Consider the following 19,883-nt stretch of genomic DNA (forward strand, 5'->3'; position numbering starts at 1 on the left):
GAATACACTATTCCTATTGATCCCCTGGGCGGGTTTCATTCCTACACAGGGAGTCTGCGGCAAATATGCCTATTAATAATGCGCATGTTGCACATTTAAGCTAATGTGACAATGTCATCCCTGCATGCTTAGAGCTACTTGCGATTCTATGTTCCTAAGGCCCTAAGCAAAGTTCACTTCTGACTAAATCTGCAATAACAATATCACATTGATAATATTATCTGTTGCGAATATCGAGATCATCTGATATTATGCACGCGGTAATATTATGAATGTGGAAATATTAACATCTTCTAATATCTTCCATAGGGTTATATTCTCAATCGTAAAATATATATATTCTAAGAACTAGAATAAATCACTTAGTTCTTACTAAGCTATTTAATTCCTCTATTACTATTCGCGTGCACAACGTTCAGAGAAACTATTATCTGAGGAAGGCAGTGGCCCGCGATGAAGGCTTGCCAGCGGTTCGCGACGTGACACTTATCTTCCCAAAGCCAGACAAGGAAGGGATGTACCAATATACCTTCATAGACCCTTCGGTAAGGGGTTCGAGTATGATGAGAAGATTCTAATGGGTGACGATGTAATAATCTAACCCAGTTCGCATCCGCTCAGTTACACAAGCAGAAATCATAGTCGGTGTAGTGGGCAGAGCGTGACCGGCATTTTGAGAGTTGAGCTTTTGCGTTCAATAGCCAGGAAATCCCTGCATATATGATATAATAACTATCCGCGGGTCTCATTCGGAATGGATCTTATGTGATTAAGGCATTCGACTAATAGGTTCAAGGTTCAATAGTGGGAACGCGTGTGGTAGCACAACGCCGGTCATTTGATCGAATCTTGAAAAATTTTCATGACGCAGTGTTACACAACTCATTATATTGCAGGACCCGGATAATGTTGCAGCAAAGCCTGGGATGAGATTAAGTATGCAGACTAAATGCCACAGATACTTTCACAACCAAAACCTTGAGTGTGCATCATTTGCCTGGGATATGAATATAAATACCCGCGAGGAATTTTACCTTGCGTAAATAGATTTACAAACTCACCCAGCCCTGAACCTGAGCCCAGCGTCGCAGCACCATGAAGACCTCTCATATCTCTATAATGATGGTTCTTTCCATTACAGCTTTTGCGACATCCAATCCGTCGCTCGGTAATCAAGGCAAATCCGTCGACAGACTCAATATACTTGAAGCCCGGACACCTTGCAGTGGCAACCGGATGCACAGTGATAGATGCTCAGGTAAACGGTTAGGCCCACAGAACTCCTTCMACAATTGGTAAGATATATACATAATCTTCATTTCGATATATTGCACATCTAATAAGTGTCTAGTAAAAACCGAGGTGCGCATTGCTGTGCCAAAAATAAAGACGGAAGTGGTGGATTGGATGCATTTAAGGGACAGGGTCGCGAGGACTGTGGCTTCTGTTTTACAGGAAAGTGTAAAGGAGAATAATCAAGGTACGTATCTTTAGCCAGTCTTGGTTCGAGGTTAAGATCTGATCAGTCTGATAGAGGAGCCTAATCTGTTGTCTTGTATAATGACATTGCTGACAAGGACCGTGAATTCCGACGACCGAATAATCTGATTAGTCGGATGTGGTCAGAAGTGGGAAGCAACTATGACATAGAGAACCAAACTTGCTGTAATGCATCATTCTTAGATAATCACACTTTCCAGAATTACTTATAGGTTGTCAAACGTCAAGAAAATGGGGGGCTAGAGAAGTCATAGACATGAGGATCCCAAGGGACGACCTTCATCAATTCGCAGTGGAGTAAACGCATGCCTAATGGAGTGGTTTGTAACCCAGAATTCTTCTGTAAAGGGTATCATAACAAACATCTTGTCTGTTTTTAAGGGCAGCTAATCATTGACCTTGGTCTTCCATAGGCGCCCAGTATTGGTGGGATTTGAGGCATGTGAATCATGTGATCCCCAAGACCTAACTTTGATTCGCGACAGTGCCACTGGAATGTCACGTTCCGCCTGCTTAGGGAGTCGAACTGGCTACTTATGCCTCACATATCTGGGAAGCCCGGCCGTCAGCAGTTTTGACCTTTTCCACCCAGGAGACTGAGAAGGAGAAGCCATATTCTTTCCCACGAAGTAGAAGAGAACGAGTAGCTGTGGTGATGACCACTATCTATATACTACTCAGGCTCCCTGACTGAAGATTACTGACGGGAGGCACTTGACAAATATGTAGGCCTGTGTCAATGACCCATTGGCCAGTATTGTCCAACCATGAACCTTGGGCAGGCGGTCAGTCCAGAATGAGCTACCAGCCTTTATATAGTTATGTGGCCTGCCTCCCTGGGAATAGCAGCGTCCGCTGCTTATGGCCGCACGGGATGTCCTAATAACTCAGGTTTCTTCATGATCAGCCTAATCATGAGCATTAACCCTTACGGCCTTAACTACTTACGACGACATACAGGACTACCATAGACTTATTGCGAACTTTTTTCCTGGGATTAGAGAAGACTGATAATTAATTCTTTTACACTAGCTAGCTCTTGCATTCTTAAGTTCTTAAGATTCCTACCTCTTTAGGGCTAGAGGAATCCTCCTGAAACATATGGAAGAGATCTCTAGACAGTGCATCCAAACTACTATTATGCCCCATCCGTTCCTCACTGGTTGAATACTGGACTCCACATACACTCGCGAAGATTAATCAAAGCATATTAATTGCCACAGTATGGATCCAGTAGATAGCTGCATGATATTTACTGTGTAGTACACACCAAAACCAGTTAGCTTGGTTAAGTCCGTGTCCTATATTACTGCACCGGGGAAGGTGTGTCTTTATGCTTAAGCATATAAAGGTAGTAAAAATAGGAAGAGCAAACTCACTCACAAATTAGATAAAGCAGATAACATCCAGGATCTATAATGCCTTGGCGTAAAGGCCACCATGGTTGTACTCATTCATGTAGTTCTGTAGATACCAGAACATATTACACGACGCCTTGTTCCCAGAATACCTCAGTCATAGCCATTCAGCAAGGTCTAGCTGCAGATAAATAGGTCCTTCACTTCTGCAGATTCCAGTTGTCGCCCGCGGCGATAGCCATAGTATAGGCTAAGGCGCCAGCAGCAATCAAGGAGCCGGCAGTAAGGATGGATAGCTTCATTTGAGGAGTGTATTGTATTTAAGAGATAGAAAGGTAAAACACTGGTTCTTAAGGAGACTGGAGGATTCTGAAGTGGAAGGAAGTCTTCTGCAAGCAGCTTTGTTACTTTTCTCTTCTAGACCTCAGGTGTCTCTAAGACCAGCAAGCTTATACAAACCCTGGAAGCACGTGCAATAGTCAAGGTTAAGGAAAGTCAAAGATGCCAATACAGAATGCAGAAAAGAGGACATCAATGATATCTCATTGATATCAATGCAACTGTTGCATTGACTTACTTTAGTATTCACCTACTACTCAAGGTAGGAGACGCTCTCTTACTCAACTTCTCGACTCTCATCTCAGTGCCGTTTCCAGGGGATGCTTTTAGCAGGGTGGTCATTGTGCTCTAAATTCTACACCTAGTAATAACTGACAGACGGACTTGCGCTGCAAATGCCTACTCACAGCCTCTGAATATACTCTAGATAGGCAAGACCCGGAGGGTAGCATGAAGCTTGTTTAGCTTAAATGTTCATCTTCTAGATCTCTTCCACTCTTTATAGTATTGAGGGAAAGCATAGATTTTTCTATTTATTGCCAATAAAATATCAATATCCTGGCCTCTTTCTACTAATTATGCACATATACCCAGTTCAATAGACTCCAGATGCACATCCTTCCGCATCAGCTCTTGTGATGGTCTAAGCCCAGGCTATAATTACTTAGCCAGTCTCTCTTACCCCAGATAGCAGCGACAGATTAGTAAATATGTGAACTGTGGGCCAAAAAGAGACCTGCATTTTAGCTCAATTTTGGTGGCTTCAATGACTGCGGTTCGGGGGTAGATGATGTTCTTTAGATTGTTGATGGGTTTCCCTACTTCCCATGTGATGACCGGTGAGCGTATACTGTACTGAATTCCCTGGCCAATCTTGTGTAGATCCATCTATTTTTATATAATTTTACTATTGTGTGGATGGCGTGGTTGAAGAAATTCGTATGCGCCAGAGAATGTTTTATTTGATGTCGGCGGCCGTACAGAGACATTTGACGTAGAACTGTACATGTTCCACTATCCCCTGAACAGTCGATCACCAATGACCTTGCTGGACGGGTTCCCTTTCGATGCCTGGCGCGGCTTGCACTATGCTCACAAATTTTATAAAAATTGATACTAAGGGGAAGAAAGATGAAGCGAGAGTCTAAGTCGTTCTCTCGTTTTACCTACTTGCTGTAAACATGAGAGTATTCAAAACACTCAAACTTTGCATGCAAATTGGAACATATTCTTTAACATGTTAGTTAATTAAGCCTCTCTATTACTACCAAGTGCATCAATGTTGATGCCCCTGGGGGAATATAAGCACCATTAGCCCTAAGTTACAATGCTACTAGAAGAAATACACCATCAAAGGTGCTATTACCAGTTTGATGATAAGAAATTTGGGAGGTTGAAATCATGCGATGGTATGGCTGTTTTTCTTTCCCCTGCAGATTGTGCTCTGAATGAKACCTTAGGGCAGAATGAAAAGTTGTAGAATCAGGCGAAAGAGTTAACTAAGAGCTCCTGCAGGAGGGACGTTATCGCCTTCATATGCCTAGAGCCTGATCGACTCTCAGTAAACTACGTACTAGTGTAACAATAATTTTACAATTATTATTTGTAAAAACTGCAATATTACTGTTGAATTCGGATTTCGAATACCAGAAATAGATAGTCCTTTTACAGAATAGATGTCTCTCAAAATTACATTGTTTTGCTACCATTGACCACTTTTACCATCAGCCACACGAACTAAGGACATACAAAAATTGATATTTTATTGTAATGCTGGCTCTTCAGACGCTACTCAAACCTCCTGGGCTTATCGATTAGTGTGCCCTCCATACCTTGATGTTACGCCCCATATCGTGGCACCTAATGATATACATACTATCTAAGAACTTCCGGTTCCGCCGTACCCAGGCCCTTCATCATCTCCTAACAAACCATCGGTCTCCCCAGCATGGACTGCCTCATCCATAGCATCCCTCCGAGAACGCCAACAAAGCGCGTACCAAAACAAAACCCACTGTCCCACTGCATAAACCGCATCATCGACAACCGGCCATCCAATTATATGATACCAATACATCCAATCCACAGGTCTTCTCATCGGCATCATAGGAACAGGTTGCTGTACCCTAAGTACCCATAGTCCGGAAACCAAAGCAAATACTACAGCCTGATACGCCAGGCCTCTCAAACTCAAGACCGATGACTGCCCCCGTCTGTGGCGAAAGATCAGTCGGGACTGATCTATAAATCCCACGATGCGGAGCATGGCCGATAAAGGCAGGATGGTCATAACATGAGCGGAAAGAAAGAGTCCGATGATCCAGTTCCTCTCACCCGTTGGCGGCCTTTGTTTTCTCGTTTCCTCGGGAGTGGTGATTGCGTCGATGATCTCGGGCAAGATAGATATGCATAGGTATGAAATGTATATGGTTATTAGGATGAGTTTGCGGCATAAATTGATGTGCAGGTTGTGGATTGCTTGACTGAAGAGGACTAAAAATCCCATCCAAACTGCCAAAAACTGGCACAAGTTCAACCAGTCTCCGGTCGTGGGGGGTTCATGGATGAGGACATTTCCGCCGCTGTTTACCAGCAATGCGAATAGGATGGTAAAGTGTTCTGTTGCGCCGATTAGGTTGAAGAGAAGGTAGGCAGTGGAGATGCCGTGCGTGGATTTTTGAAGTTGGATGCACTGGATCTGTGGGTAGAAGGAGGACGTGGTCAGGATGATGAGGACTCTGGCTGAATTAGACTGAATACTTTAATAGGTATACACAGGTATTTCGGGGAAGGGGCGCTGATGGAGAAGTCTAAGGAGACTAGTGCACGCACATCCTTATCCAGTTAGGAAGTGTTGGTAGAGTCATTCTTTGATACAAGGATCAATGCCAGAAGGACCAAACTTGACAGAGATGGAAGGCAGAGAGAGGGTAACATGTGCGGAGATATTATTAAATGAACTGTGGAAGATACATAGTACTATTAAAAGATTGCGGCCTATTGTGGAGAATCTAAATAAGTACACATGGACTTATCGTATGGATAACCAGAATGATAGCTTATGCAGGTCCTAGCGCCTATGTCTCAGCTGAGCCTTCAAGTCCCATTGCTTATCATGCCAATAAGCTGCTTCCCTACTACTCAGTGTAGAAGCCGAACCCCACATTACGCCCAATAAGCCCATTGCATGACTCAAATCACCGCATATATACCCCTATCACAGAATTAAGGCCCCCAATATCGCTATGAATGATGCCAGAGNCTCATGATTTGGTACCATTCTGGTTCATCCTGGTACCATATTCGGGCTAGTGATTGGTTGCTCCACACAGTACGCCCAATAAGCCCATTGCATGACTCTATCACCGCATATGTACCGCTGTCACAGAATTAAGGCCCCCAATATCGCTATGAAGGATGCCAGAGCCTCATGATTTGGTACCATTCGGGTTCATCCTGGTACCATATTCGGGCTCGTGATTGGTTGCTTGTAAGTACACTTGTTTCTGAACGGCACATAGGATGAGGCATTTTGCACATGATAGATGACTGGAGGGCTGTGGAAGTATTAAAGCGACTCACAGTATGGAAGGGAAGTGAAAGGTGCCAGCAAAAACAGCCCTGATAATGGCGCATCTACTCTTCTTTACGGTCTTAAATCTAATACTGTCTCTTCTATCATCTACTGTCACAGGAGCAGCTGTCCCTGTTACGCGATCCACAGCCAATTCGAGAAATATAGACTTTGATGCTGCTGAATGGCATCCGTCAATAGCAAAACGAGATGATGCCCCGAAAGTCCCTTTACGAATCCTCCCTCTCGGCGCATCAATCACCTGGGGATACCTATCTTCAACTGGAAATGGATATCGCAAGCCTCTACGTGACAAACTCCGCTTCGAAGGCTGGGAAGTCGACATGGTCGGCAGTAAATCCAATGGTGACATGATAGACAATGTATGCATCTCTCCCTCATCCACATCCTTTCCCCCTCCCCCAACAGCAGATAGACAGACCAATTAACATATACACATGGGGAAAAATAAATAGGACGTAGAAGCCCACAGCGGCGACGTGATATCGCAAGTCCAAACAGCCGCCACAAACTCCCTCGCCTACAAACCGAACGTCGTGCTCATAAACGCCGGCACCAATGACTGCGACTACAACGTCGACCCAGCGAACGCGGGCGAGCGCATGCGATCCTTAATCGAAACCCTAATCAATGCCCCCGATATGGCCAACACGTTAATCGTCCTGTCAACCCTGATTCCCTCCGGTTCCACATCCCTCGAAGCCAACAGGCCCTCTGTCAATGCACAATTCCGAGCACTGGTCGCTGACATGCAAGCGGGGCAGAATATCTCCATCGTTCTGGCAGATATGGATCCCCCGGCCCCGAGTCCCGGAAATAACTGGATCAAGTACCCCGATAACTACGCCGATGACAAGCACCCCAATGACTACGGGTACTCCCAGATGGCGGATATCTGGTATAATGCGATTTATGACGCCGCGGAAGCGAGGCTCATCGTCAAGCCTGCGGACCTCAGCATCTCGACCACGGGGACCTGCGACAAAGAGTACGGGAGCGGAGTCTACGCGGGCGGGTTCACGCAACAAGGAAGTGGTGAAGATGATGGGATCTATCGACACGACAGCGAGTATAGCGGGGCATTGTTTAGTGTTCGCGCCGGAAAGGGTGCACTTGATCCATACAGAGATGATGACGAGCTGTTCTTTTTCTTTGGGAGGCTTTATACGAGGGAGTATGATGACTTGATCATCTTCCAGAAAGATAATGAATCCGGGGCGGTAACGTTTGTTTCTTACACGAATAATGTTCACACTGAGGAGAAGGAGTTTACGAAGGGGGATTCATTCTCGACGCATAATAATTGTAACCCTGGAGGTGTGCATTTTATTGATGTGAATGGTGAGCACTGGGTCTGTCCGCTGAGGAAATAGCTGGGACTGATTTTAGGTGACAATTTATAGGTGACGGACTTGACGATTACATCTGCATTGCCTTGGATGGGACTACCTACGCAAGCATTAACAATGGAGACGGTGATGCTGGGAGTAACAAGCCTCCATCCTTCACGGATATCGGATTATGGAAGAGTCCAGAAGGACACGATCAGGCGCATGTACGACTTGCTGATATCGACGGCGATGGTCGAGCCGACTATTGTGTTTTGGCTGATAACGGCGACATCACATGCTGGCGAAACGGATGGATAGAAGACGTCCCAGCATACTGGCAGCCGCTGGGCAAGCGCTTCACCGGAAAAGGCATGGGTGACCTCCGCGGCGTGCGATTCGAAGATATAAACGGCGATGGGCGCGACGACTGGATGTGGGTTGATGATGATGGTGCTACAACAACATACACAAACTCCCGGAGCTGCATTAAAGGAGAGGCTGGTGACGGATTAAACGTTGTTTGGCGCCAGGGGTTCTACCAAGATGCTAATTCAGGCCCATCACATCCCGGGATGGGAGGGTTATTCGGTACATCCGGATTACGGGATCAGATTTACTTTGCTAGAATTTATGGTGAGGTGGCGGATTTTGGAGAGCTCGGGAGACAGGACTATGTGTTCATCGAGAAGGATACCTCTGACGAGAATCTTGGGCCGATGTATTACATTCATGTGTGGAAGAGCAAAGGGGCGGGAGGGGCTAAGATCAAAGGTATGTGTGTGTGTGTGTGAGAGTGTGTCAGAAGGAGGTTCTTATAGAAAAGGTTTAATTGCTAATTGTTGCAGCCGACGGAGACAGGTATTGCAATATGGTGGGCCACGACAACGGTATGATGGATTACGTTTGGATCCATTCAACCGGCCATATGCGCCTCTATCCGAATAGAGGCCTGGTTGAAGTACCCACTGACGGGTCGAGCTTCTGGGGAGGTAATGAGATTATCTTCGACCCAACCCAGGAGCAAATTGGCATCAAACTTGACCGGCGCGATCTGCATCTCGCAGACTGGGATGGCGACGGAGCCTGCGATATAATTTGGACAGACCCCAACAATCAGAACAAGGTTCAAGTTTGGCGGAACATGATCAAAGAAACTGGGCAGTTTGACTGGGAGTACAATATTAATGCTGCAGATCAGCTATACTGCCCCGAGCACCGAGGCCTTGGTTTCTTTGACCGTCCTGTCCATTTTGCTGATGTTTCTGGTAACGGCAAGGCCGATTACCTGTGCGTTGAGAAGGACGGCCGCACCTGGGGTTGGGTTAATGGGGACGATGGATGGGAGTATATTGATCAATTCAAGTACTCCGAGCAGAAGGACAGGGCGAATCTACACTGGGCAGACGTGAACGGCGACGGAAAGGCAGATATGATCTGGACAGACAAGTTCTCAGGAGACGGGTCGGTCTGGTATAACCTTGGCCGACGTGATATCAAGGGATCCCGATACGAATGGGGACCGCAAGGTCCCAAGTACCGAGGTGCAGTTGAAGGCTCATGCACTTATTTCCCTGACCTAAACGGTGACGGCCGTGCAGACATGCATAGCATTTGGAATTCCATCAACAACACAGCGCAGACATGGTACAACGAATGTGCCACCAAAGATCACACCGGCGATGACGGCCCGATAACTGACCCCAATCTACCTGTATCTCCTGAAAACGGCTTCATCGACGTCACCCCTCATTATCAAGATGACAGCGGCTGCACTAGGGCCGAGGTGCAGACGATCCTTGAAGAAATGCAATATGCGGCTTATATCGCGTCGGATGTTGGGTTATATGGCGGATACTATTCATATAGGGACCTCTTCTTCGCCAAATCACTCAACGACGACTCGGTCTGGATTCAGAATGTAAGGAACACGTTCGACCGGATGTTGTACATGGTTGCTGGGCACCACGATAGCGATGATGGAAAGTTCACGATAACTTGCAAAAATCTTCCGGGATGTCGGGACGGGAGAGGCTGGCTTGCCATGATGAACTCTAACAATCGACTTAATTTCTGCCCAAAGTTCTTCACAGGTGACATCCTTAAGAGTACCAAGTCAGTTCTGGCGAAGTGCGACTCAATTAACCTCCAGGATGCCCATCTCACTCGAGCCGCGGCGATTTTGCACGAAACAACGCATACAAATTGGGTTATGGAGATTGTCAATGGGGAGAATGGGTAGGTTTCATATATTCTTTCTCATCCCCAGACCGATACTGATTCTTTTACCTTAGGAAATGCCGCGATTATGTCTATAAATGGAAAGGAGCTCGAGATCTTGCCGCAGGGACCCTGAATCGACACTGTACCTACTCTGGCCGAAAGGCTGAAGAAAATGCCAATAAGCTCCGTATAGCCGGCGATGCTAACTGGCAACGCAGATTGCTTTGTCCAGACCCAAATAACCCGGGGCAAGAAGGCATTTGTGACAGCAAGTTGTCCGCCTACAATGCGGATTCATGGACTCTTGTCGTAGTTGGCGGGTACTATACACAAAAATGCGGCCGAGAGATTCCCCTTCCTGAGGACTCTTCTTCTTCTTCAGCGGATGGCTCCAGCTGTCCGGCCTACGATGATTCTTCTTATGATTCTGACCCTTTGTACGGGATCAATGATTACGCTCACTTCGGTGACTCCTACGCCGCTGGGATGGGTACAGGAACCACATCCGGCGACAGTTGCCGCGTGGGAAGTAACAGCTACGGCGAGCTCGTCCAGGAGTGGTTTGATAATGAGGACTTCAATTATACTAACTTTGCATGCTCCGGGGATACAACGGTTGAACTGAATAAGAAGATCGACCAGTGGCTAGGACAGAACCCCACGGGGACTACCATGGCAACCCTGACAATTGGTGGGAACGATGTGTTCTTCAGCGATCTGGTTTCCAACTGCGTGCTAACGATGTGGTGGTACTCACTTGAGCAATACCGCCAGTGGTGTCTGGAGACTGAAGAGAAAGCCCGCAACCTGATGCAGGATACAGGATCTGATGGACTCGGTGCGAAACTTAGGGCTGCATATGAAAAGATCTTGGATGGATCTGGCTCTACCGTATATATTCCCTCCCTTTCCACAATTACCTTATTTATTCCCTCTCGTGCTCTTCTTCATCGTACTGACTTTTACTTCAAACAGTCGTTCAACCTTTACGTCCCTGGCTACGTCACCTTCTTCAACGAAGACACCCCAGATTGCGACTCAACAACGTTCTGGTATGAAAGCCCACACTACGACCCCCAGCAATCCGGCAATTATGTGTGGCTCACGACCGACATACGTAAAGAACTCAACGACCTCGTCCGCATGCTCAACTCCCTAATCCAATCCACCATCTCGGACATCAACACCGCCCGAAACAGCCAACAGATCCATTACATCGACATGGACTCGCGCTTTGATGGCCACCGTTGGTGTGAACCCGGAACCCAAGAACCAGACCCCGATAACCCAAGCACTTACTTCTTCCTATCCGCATGGCCCGATATCGCGATTGACGGGGACACGGCGGCCGAGAGTACGAATGCTACCGAGACAGATGAAATAACAGCGCTTATGAACGCCGGATCTATCCAACTGCCCGATGCGGATACGTGCCAGGCTGCTTTGGGTTCTGGCCCAGACCCCTATGCAGCTTTCATGTGTGACGTTGCTATCCACGTCAAGGGGAACTCGTCGAGTTTGATTGCTCAGAGTTTGGATCGAGCGAATCAAGCGATTGCGAATCAGGACTATAGTAGCCAGGATATCTCTTGGTGGTTGCCTACTAGGCAGATTAAAACGTTTCATCCTAGGAGTCCTGGGATGATGTTTTATGCGGGGGCTGCGGTGGGTGGGATGTTGAGTGATTGGGGGTTTGATTAGTATGAGCATGTAGACATCGTTTAGCAGTTAAATGGACGGCGAGAGCTAGAGGATATATGTTAGTGAAGTACATTTTGGTGAGAGGATGGGGAGAGGGTTTGGTAGGTAAACCAGTTCTTTTATCTGCGGGTCATAATAGATTGGTATATATTCATATATTGTTAGCAACAGCTGATCTCTAAACTGCCTCCTAAACTAGGGCTATTCTAATAGACAATTCAGAGCTCGTGACAGTACATGAGTCTACATCAGGTGGAACTTCATCGTCAATCATTAAACATGATGGATCTCATGAGCAGCACGGGAATCTCTATTTGTTCCAGACGGCGTGCTGTCACCGGAGGACGCCCTGGCTCCCTTTTCCCTAACATGGATCTCATCCATATGAGATGACTAAATAGCCCGATCAGCCGCATCATGCGTGGCATACCACTCAGGAAGATCAGCAAGAAGAACGTTTTCAATCTGATGGCCCTGTTCAACATTTCCTTTGCGATCTGTTTGAGATCCAAATTCATGTCAAGCAACAAAAGTAGCATCACCACAGAGGAATTTTCTCACCCTGCATACGCAGTGTTATGTGGGACATCTTGTCTGTCTATTGACGTGGTGAGCGACTCGACTGCAATCTTTTGAGTTTATGGTGGAGGTCAGTGCGGTTCCAACTCACCGCTACACAGCAATCTTCGCAAGAGTGATTCGAATGACCTCATGCTGTGGGATTTACCTGGGTTGAATCTATACATCAAACTTAATCAAGTTGCGTTTAGGTGCCGCCACTGCGAGGATCAGCGCCGCCAGTGGACCCGGATATCCCAAGAGCCATAGCAATCTTTACCAGTTTATTTACCCGACCTTTTATTCGTGTTTCTCCGCATGAAGCACTCCAGGGTGCAAAGTTGGGAATTGATGAGTATCACATATAACACCCGGAGGTGGTTGCCTGTGATAGCTGGCGGGAGTTTGTATAGGAAGGCTCCGTCATCGAGGGTTGGAATATGTTTGAACTGGAGCTTTGAGTTGAAGACTACCCGTTCGGTGAGAGGACTCGGTGACCGCTATCCTGGAAGGCTACATCGTAGGAGTCCGTTAATAGGAGATGTTGCAAGTTTCCTTTCACAAATTAAGCAGACCATACCAGGTCAAGGACCCCAGGGATCCCGTCCTTCAGTCTGTGATAGAGTTGAACAATGAATCTTCCGAGTTCGTCCAAGTTGGCAAGCATTTAATTGATGTGTTCCCCGTGCTTAACCATTTGCCAGGGTTTATGGCTCCATGGAAAGCCAAGGCCGAGAAGCACTACATGGCAAAATACAAGCTACGTGATGAGATCTTCCGGCGGGGACTTAGCTCCTGTGCATGGAACATTTCAAAGCACCTCAAGAAGATCGTTGAGTGAAACCAGCTGGATATGCCCCTGGATGAATTGGCCTTTGAGCTCGGAACAATGATTGACGCTGCGCTGGATGGCACGACAGACAAAAATGGGAAGGCCATGTATTGATGCAAGTCTAGAAGGGCCGGAAATATTAGGTAGGTAGCTAGTGACGCATCCACCATCGAAACTCCGAAAAAGTATAGTGAGGCTTAGTGCATGAGTTTGAAACGAGGGCAAAGTGAAAAGAGCGACTTTGTTTGATCCGGGTCACCATAAGCCACCTTTTATCCTGATTGCCAAGTGCTGCGCCTGTTCTGCGCCTCCATACGATGGATTTTAATTGGTCGATATGCTGACACAAGGACTTGTAAATGAGTAGGAGCAACAGTGTTGTAGCAGTCGGATTGCGTCTCTAGATTTCTTGATATGTGATCATCCATGTCTCGAGCATATTACCTTGCCGATAGTGACGTGTAGGTATAGCCCGAGACTGCAATTCAGACCACGATTTTTTGTAGAGATGTAGATATTCCTTGACTGGTTTCAGTCTCACGCATGAAGGCTCCAGCAAGCACAACAGCCAGCGAAAGGCCATCCAGCTTGTTTACGATGGCGCTAATATCTATAAGGTTCGAGTTCTCTAGGCTATAACGGAGCCAGAAGGCAGTCGGCATTCGCAAACACCGTGCAACTTACAGTTTCATACCATTCGCCTTCTGCTTCCTTGTCACGACGGCTGCCTTACAGTTCAGGCCTGCGGGCCATCGCTAAGGGAGCGACGTTCTGGACCAAAGGATCAGCCACAAATGTTGGCGGTATCATGGCGGCTACGTGTAGCCGCCCGGATGTGCCTACAGTACCGATAAGATATGGCAGAGACTCGCGCATCCCTAAATTCAAGTCATCTATACTTAGCAGCGAGGGAAGAATGCTAGTGATTATAGAGACTGCCTGTATAGCCGACACTAACTCGAGGGTCTCTACTATGGGCAACTCGGCATTTGGCCTTGCCAGTAAGCTCAATTCTATATCTGCTGATAGAGAATACATCTTCAACTGCATATAACAGACAGCAGGACCAACCTTAATAGAAGAACTAGATATCAAATGACTACATGTTACTTAAATTGCCTAGATCAAACACATACGACCATAGGGTGTGGAAAACAGGGCTTCCCGTCCGCTCAGCCGTACTTAAGCCACACGCCGGCCGGTTAGTAGTTGGGTGGGTGACCACCAGCGAATCCCGGCTGTTGTATGTTTTTTTTCCCTTTTTTTTGTCTCTTTATGTCTTTGATCTGAGAATGAATTGTTCACTCAGTTGCCCTACCAATATCTCTCTAACGGAAGCCGCAATTCTCTCGCATCAGCCCTGGAGAGTGACTGTGTCCGGGCTTGCCGGGAGTTCGAACGAATGCGCCCCTCGCAACCAATAGCTGGGCCACCGACTGATGTCCGTTCAGGCGCCAAGTTCAATACCGGCCATCGGTCTAGAGGCGGGGGAGGAAAGAGCTATACTGGGTGCCAGGTGCAGGACACGTCGACCTCTATGATCGCGTGGGTCTCATCCCATTCGACAAGCTTGCCCATTTCTTCCGGAAGAGCCTTTAGGAAATGGGAGACGGAACCAGCGCGAACTAAGAGGCCCCTTGACCTACACTATAGCCCTCGGTGTCAATCTTAAGTTTTGCATCGGAGGTTTGTTGGATAATAACGACGTGATCAGTTGCATGTTTCTAGGTATCGAGCCACGCCAATTTTGTACCATTCATATCTACATTTCTTGATATATATCCAGGAAACCTATTTTTAGCATTCCAGTATTTTTAACACCTTAAGTGATATGCCCAATCTCAAACCTCAATGCGATGGAAGGCCTGGGAGTACTGCTGTAGAGAGATACTGGCGAAGAGATATGCACACATTTGCTTAGATTACAGCCAAGTCTGTATATTTTTAAACTATAACGGACATCGCATCCACTCAATAGTGGATACCTGGAGTACCTTCTCTCAGAGGGCCAAGTTATCTACATTAAATCTTTGATTGAAGGCACCAGGTCTGACGACAGAGCTGTTTAGTTCTTGAAAGACTATTATGAAGATGTAAATCCATAACCTTCTTCTGGAACTATGTCGGTTATATACATTGGCCGGGAAAGCCAAGACTGTCACGGTCTTTACTATGTCACTTATCGGGGAAGATAGTAGACTATTAAATATTCCAAGTGAATGTTGACATCCCGTCAAAGAAGAATTTAGTCACAGTGAGTTAATCACTTCACCATCCATCCTGCCAAGCATTAATACCTGGAGGAAGCCAAGGCTGCGATGGTCGCTTAATTTGCAGAGTGCTTAGATTCCCCCAGGACACTAATGCCCATACGGCGTCAAGTCACTGCTACGCTACAACTGGCGTCCGACAATGCATAGGTAAAGAATCAGAGTTCAATGTTTGGATATTCTATTGCTCCCCCATCATTTTTCGGTTAAGAATCCCGAATCCCTTGTACCTAGTTTGTCTGCCTGCATTACTATGTTGTCTGCTACCAAGAAGGAATGATTTTCCTAGTTTCTAGGCCTCGGTACAGGCTTTTTCCCAGTTAGGTATGGTCTTCACTGTATCTTTGAGCCAATATAAAGGCAACACAACTATTTTACATTTTCTCCTAGCATCAAATCCACTAGACGGCTCTCACAGACCTGGTCAGCATTTCATAACCTACTAGCTATACAAAACATTTAGAACCGAGAAGATGCGTACTGCTGCAGCTAGAAGACTGCTGAGGATAAAAGGCCAATATAGACCACGATAGACGAAAATCAGCTCCGCGCAAAAGACTGCCGAGGAAGGAAGACTTGTTTTACAATGTGACCTCCTTTTTCAGAGTACTGATTGATTTAGTCGGTGGATCCGCAGCGAGAATTTTTATACCTTTAACTCGTCCAATGTATTGTACTATTCCAAGAAAGCCCCTGTAATAACAAAGCTCATCGTATCAGCTTCTTATTGATTTGCTATTCACAGTATTTGCATGTATACCATCACGCTCTCTCAACGTGTTACATGAAATCTCCCCATAAAACCAGACTGCATCACTCTTCTTCATACAGATTCAAGGTGCTCCTCCTTTTCGGGCTTCTCCAAGATCGAAACGGGGTCAGGAGAGAGGTGGCCATAAAGATCGCGAACGACTGCATCCTTGCGCCCGAATAAATATCGCCGAATCCACCACGGCAAAACTTCTGTCAACTGATATTTGGCATGAGCACGGGTCGAGATGCTGAAAACACGGTCGAGTTCCTCCAGAGAGCGCTGCTTTGTCTCTGGTAAGAAGAAGAAGATGAGGAGCAAAGCAATAATATTCAATCCTGCGTAGAAACCAAAAGCTCCTTGTGGCTTGAAGTCACGCAGCATGTACGGAAACGTCAGAGACAGCACGGCTGCCCAGAAATTGTTGGTCGCCACAGCCCATGCCATGCCAATCTCGCGGTGAGTCAGAGGGAAGACCTCGGCTGAGTAGGTGAAAGGGACGGGACCTTCCCCGGGGGAGTAGAAGATATTGAACAGGTAAATGAACAGGGCGATCAGACCTAGATGGGCGCTACTACTCGCGGGAATCCAGAAACAGAATCCGGCAGCGAGCAGGGTCCAGCACATATTGGGGAAGGTGGCGAGCAAGAGCCAACGACGACCAAACGTGTCGATGGTCCAGACGGCCGGCCAGGCGAAGAGGAAGTTCACCAAGCCAAAGCCGAAGGAAGCTAACAGGGCCTGGATATTAGTGGCGCCGGCTTGCTCAAAGATGGTGGATGAGTAGAACGCGATGATATTAACTGTTTGCATTATGAGCCATGGTCATGACTTGCCACTAAATGGGGGTCTATCGAGAGCATTCACGTACTTCCGCACATTTGCTGCGCAATCATGACAATGCCAGAAGCCTGCGTAGCCCGGCGAATTCGGGGGACCGTGAATAATTCCAGGGCTCGTGCAAGGATATTGCCGCCCTTTGTAAATTCAGATTCCCGGAGGAGCCGAGCTTCCATTTTGATTTGCGCATGGATGTAGTAGAGATCGCGAGATGCTTGCAATGGACTGTTTCTCAGTCGGAGCAAAGATTTATACGCCTTGCGTGGGTTTTCCTTTGACAACAGCCAACGGGGAGATTCAGGGCAGAACCAAATTCCCAACAGGAGAGGAACAGCGGGAATGAAAGCTGAACCAAGCTGTAGCCTCCAGGCAATGTGACCGGTGTTAACCACAGCAAGGTTAGCACACGTTCCGAGGAAGATACCAAATGCAGTCCCTGGATAAAATATGTTAACCCAGAAGAGGACCCTAAGCAAAAGAATGATCCAGAGAAAAGTGAACACCTACAGACTTGCCAGGACATGACCAAGCCTCCACGGATGCTAGTGGGTACGTTCTCTGCAGAAAAAACAGGGACAGTGACCTCCTTCAAGCCCATACCAATTCCCAACAGTATACGACAGCCCAGGAGTTGGTGCCAGTTCTGAGTAAATGCGCACGCTATGGGGGCAACCAAACTGAACACGGCAGCAATTGCAATGACAGCCTTGCGGCCCAGCCAGTGGTTGAGAGGGTCGGATATCCAGCCAGCACTGCGAATTCAATGTTAGATCGGATATTCTTCAGGCCAAAACGCGTTCAAGCCATCTCAGGACGGAAACTCACAAGAGCGCGATGGTAATGTAAGGCATGGCGTTGATCACTCCCACGATCCACTGATTACGAGTGCACTCTGCTTGAGTCAAGCAGCCATCTTGAGGAATGCCGAACTGCTGCGCGAAGGTGAGGTTGGCACCGTTAGAACCTAAAACTGCGGTTGAGCACGCCGGTAGCAAGAGGCACTGGAGATACCCGTACCTGTTTGATCCCATCCTTGGATGGCTGCGGCAATTGAATTGAGCACAACCGTATAATACAGAGTCCAGGGGTGCTTCCAGCGATGGGTCACTTCCTCACGTAGGAACTGACGCTCCTCGGGGGTAAGCTCCTCGATATTGTCGAATTCCCCTGGTCTCTGGGCGGCCAATGCGCCCTTCTTCAGCTCGGGAAGGATGTCATTCAAGTCATACAATTGAGCATACTCCTCCACTTCTCGAAGCAGTCTGTCCTTTGGGATCCGAGCCAAGGGGTTTTCGAGGCTGGAATATGTTAAAATGGGAGCTTACTACAGCAGATGACAAAGGAAAATGCAAAGGGGGTTGGAAGAATACTCATCGAGGACCCGCTCGGTTGCCTGGCCGGTTTGCTTATATTCATCTACCCTAGAAGAATAATCGTCAGCTAAATCACGAGTATAAGCTCAGAAACAATATATACATTTTGGTTGAGAGCCCGAACCCAGGAAAGCGGAAGGTTGAGCTCAGATTCTTGAAGGTGAGCTTCAGATGGTGAGGTTTGTGTCCTGTCCGTCAGCTGTTGTTGTGATTGAGGGAACAGGGCATCAATCTAGAAGTATATATATTACGCGTGCTATCTGGGGTCAGCGGGATTCATCCATGTGCGGGGTGTTAATTATGAGTTATTTTCTATCTTCCCTCAATTTCTATTTATCATAACATTATTTTTTTCTTTTTACTTTCGCTCAGCTTCTATTCCCCTTACTTCTATCACATCTACTCGTTGCCACGGGCCAGGTATTCCTCCACAAACCCCCGCACACACAGCAAATGGATGGGGAAGAGGACCCCATGATGGGCGAACACGAAGTCTACGGGGACTAAAATGCTAATATGATACCATTCGGCCTGGGCGCTGCTGAGATGCGCTAGCGAACTCAAAACCCCACGAAGACCCTATCCCACTATAAACTCTTGATTGGCACGTTCAGCTTTTTTAGACTGTTCGAGCCAGTTAGTGCAACGGAGAATGGGCCCAACATAAAATTGTACTATGATTGGTAAACTATACTGGTACGTAGGCAAGGTTACCGCGGGAAGTCAACATAGCCTTAGCTGTCAGAACTCCGCGGATTTTTCACCCTGAAATCTGGTCGACTGCTGTGAGCAGAATCTCATTGGATACTTGCCCAATGATAGTGGTGCCCGTCCCAACTTCCTTTTATCTTGGGTGTACTCTCTATAACCAGGTAAAAGCCCAAACAGAAAACAGGTGGGAAAACAACAACTGATTCGTTTCCCCTCCCTCCCTCCCACCCAATGGCGAAAGAAGGGCAAAATGTAGAGAGAAAAAGAAACAGAAAGAGAACGCAAAGGAGACACTCTTCCATGCTGGTCTCCCTTTGGACAAATTTTCCCGCAAGCTCCAGATTTATACTTTAGAGGTTTCATCCACCTTCCCGGCTTGAGTAGATGCCGGGCACACACATGCCGACTTCGGTCCAGTTGGGTCGGCGTTTGCTAGTTTCAAGCCTCGTACTCTTCTCGAGTCCGAGGACCCGTCTTACCCCACAAGCTGGACCGCACACTTTA

At 47.1% G+C, this 19,883-nt stretch overlaps 2 protein-coding genes and 1 non-coding gene across 3 annotated transcripts; 2 read left to right on the forward strand and 1 right to left on the reverse strand.

Annotated features, from left to right (window-relative positions):
• Positions 1–7,115: 7,115 nt before the first annotated feature.
• On the forward strand, positions 7,116–12,044 carry Asppvi_005932 (uncharacterized protein; the record flags this gene model as incomplete). Its single annotated transcript, XM_043301841.1, has 6 exons — positions 7,116–7,154; positions 7,248–8,133; positions 8,196–8,894; positions 8,969–10,358; positions 10,415–11,234; positions 11,319–12,044. 6 exons carry the CDS (start codon positions 7,116–7,118, stop codon positions 12,042–12,044), a joined length of 4,560 nt encoding a protein of 1,519 aa, XP_043157776.1.
• Positions 12,045–14,564: 2,520 nt separating this feature from the next.
• Positions 14,565–14,684, forward strand: Asppvi_r0013. Its single transcript, XR_006253301.1, has one exon. It is a non-coding gene; the product is annotated as a 5S ribosomal RNA (ribosomal RNA).
• A 1,843-nt stretch (positions 14,685–16,527) lies between these two features.
• Asppvi_005933 (putative MFS sugar transporter) lies at positions 16,528–19,144 on the reverse strand (the record flags this gene model as incomplete). The annotated part of the gene is made up of 8 exons (XM_043301842.1): positions 16,528–17,258; positions 17,327–17,731; positions 17,803–18,047; positions 18,121–18,259; positions 18,313–18,593; positions 18,666–18,716; positions 18,772–18,856; positions 19,105–19,144. 8 exons carry the CDS (start codon positions 19,142–19,144, stop codon positions 16,528–16,530), a joined length of 1,977 nt encoding a protein of 658 aa, XP_043157777.1.
• Between the last annotated feature and the right edge of the window lie 739 nt (positions 19,145–19,883).

The sequence above is a fragment of the Aspergillus pseudoviridinutans genome (assembly GCF_018340605.1).
Source record: "Aspergillus pseudoviridinutans IFM 55266 DNA, scaffold_4, whole genome shotgun sequence".
NCBI classification, from domain to species: domain Eukaryota; kingdom Fungi; phylum Ascomycota; class Eurotiomycetes; order Eurotiales; family Aspergillaceae; genus Aspergillus; species Aspergillus pseudoviridinutans.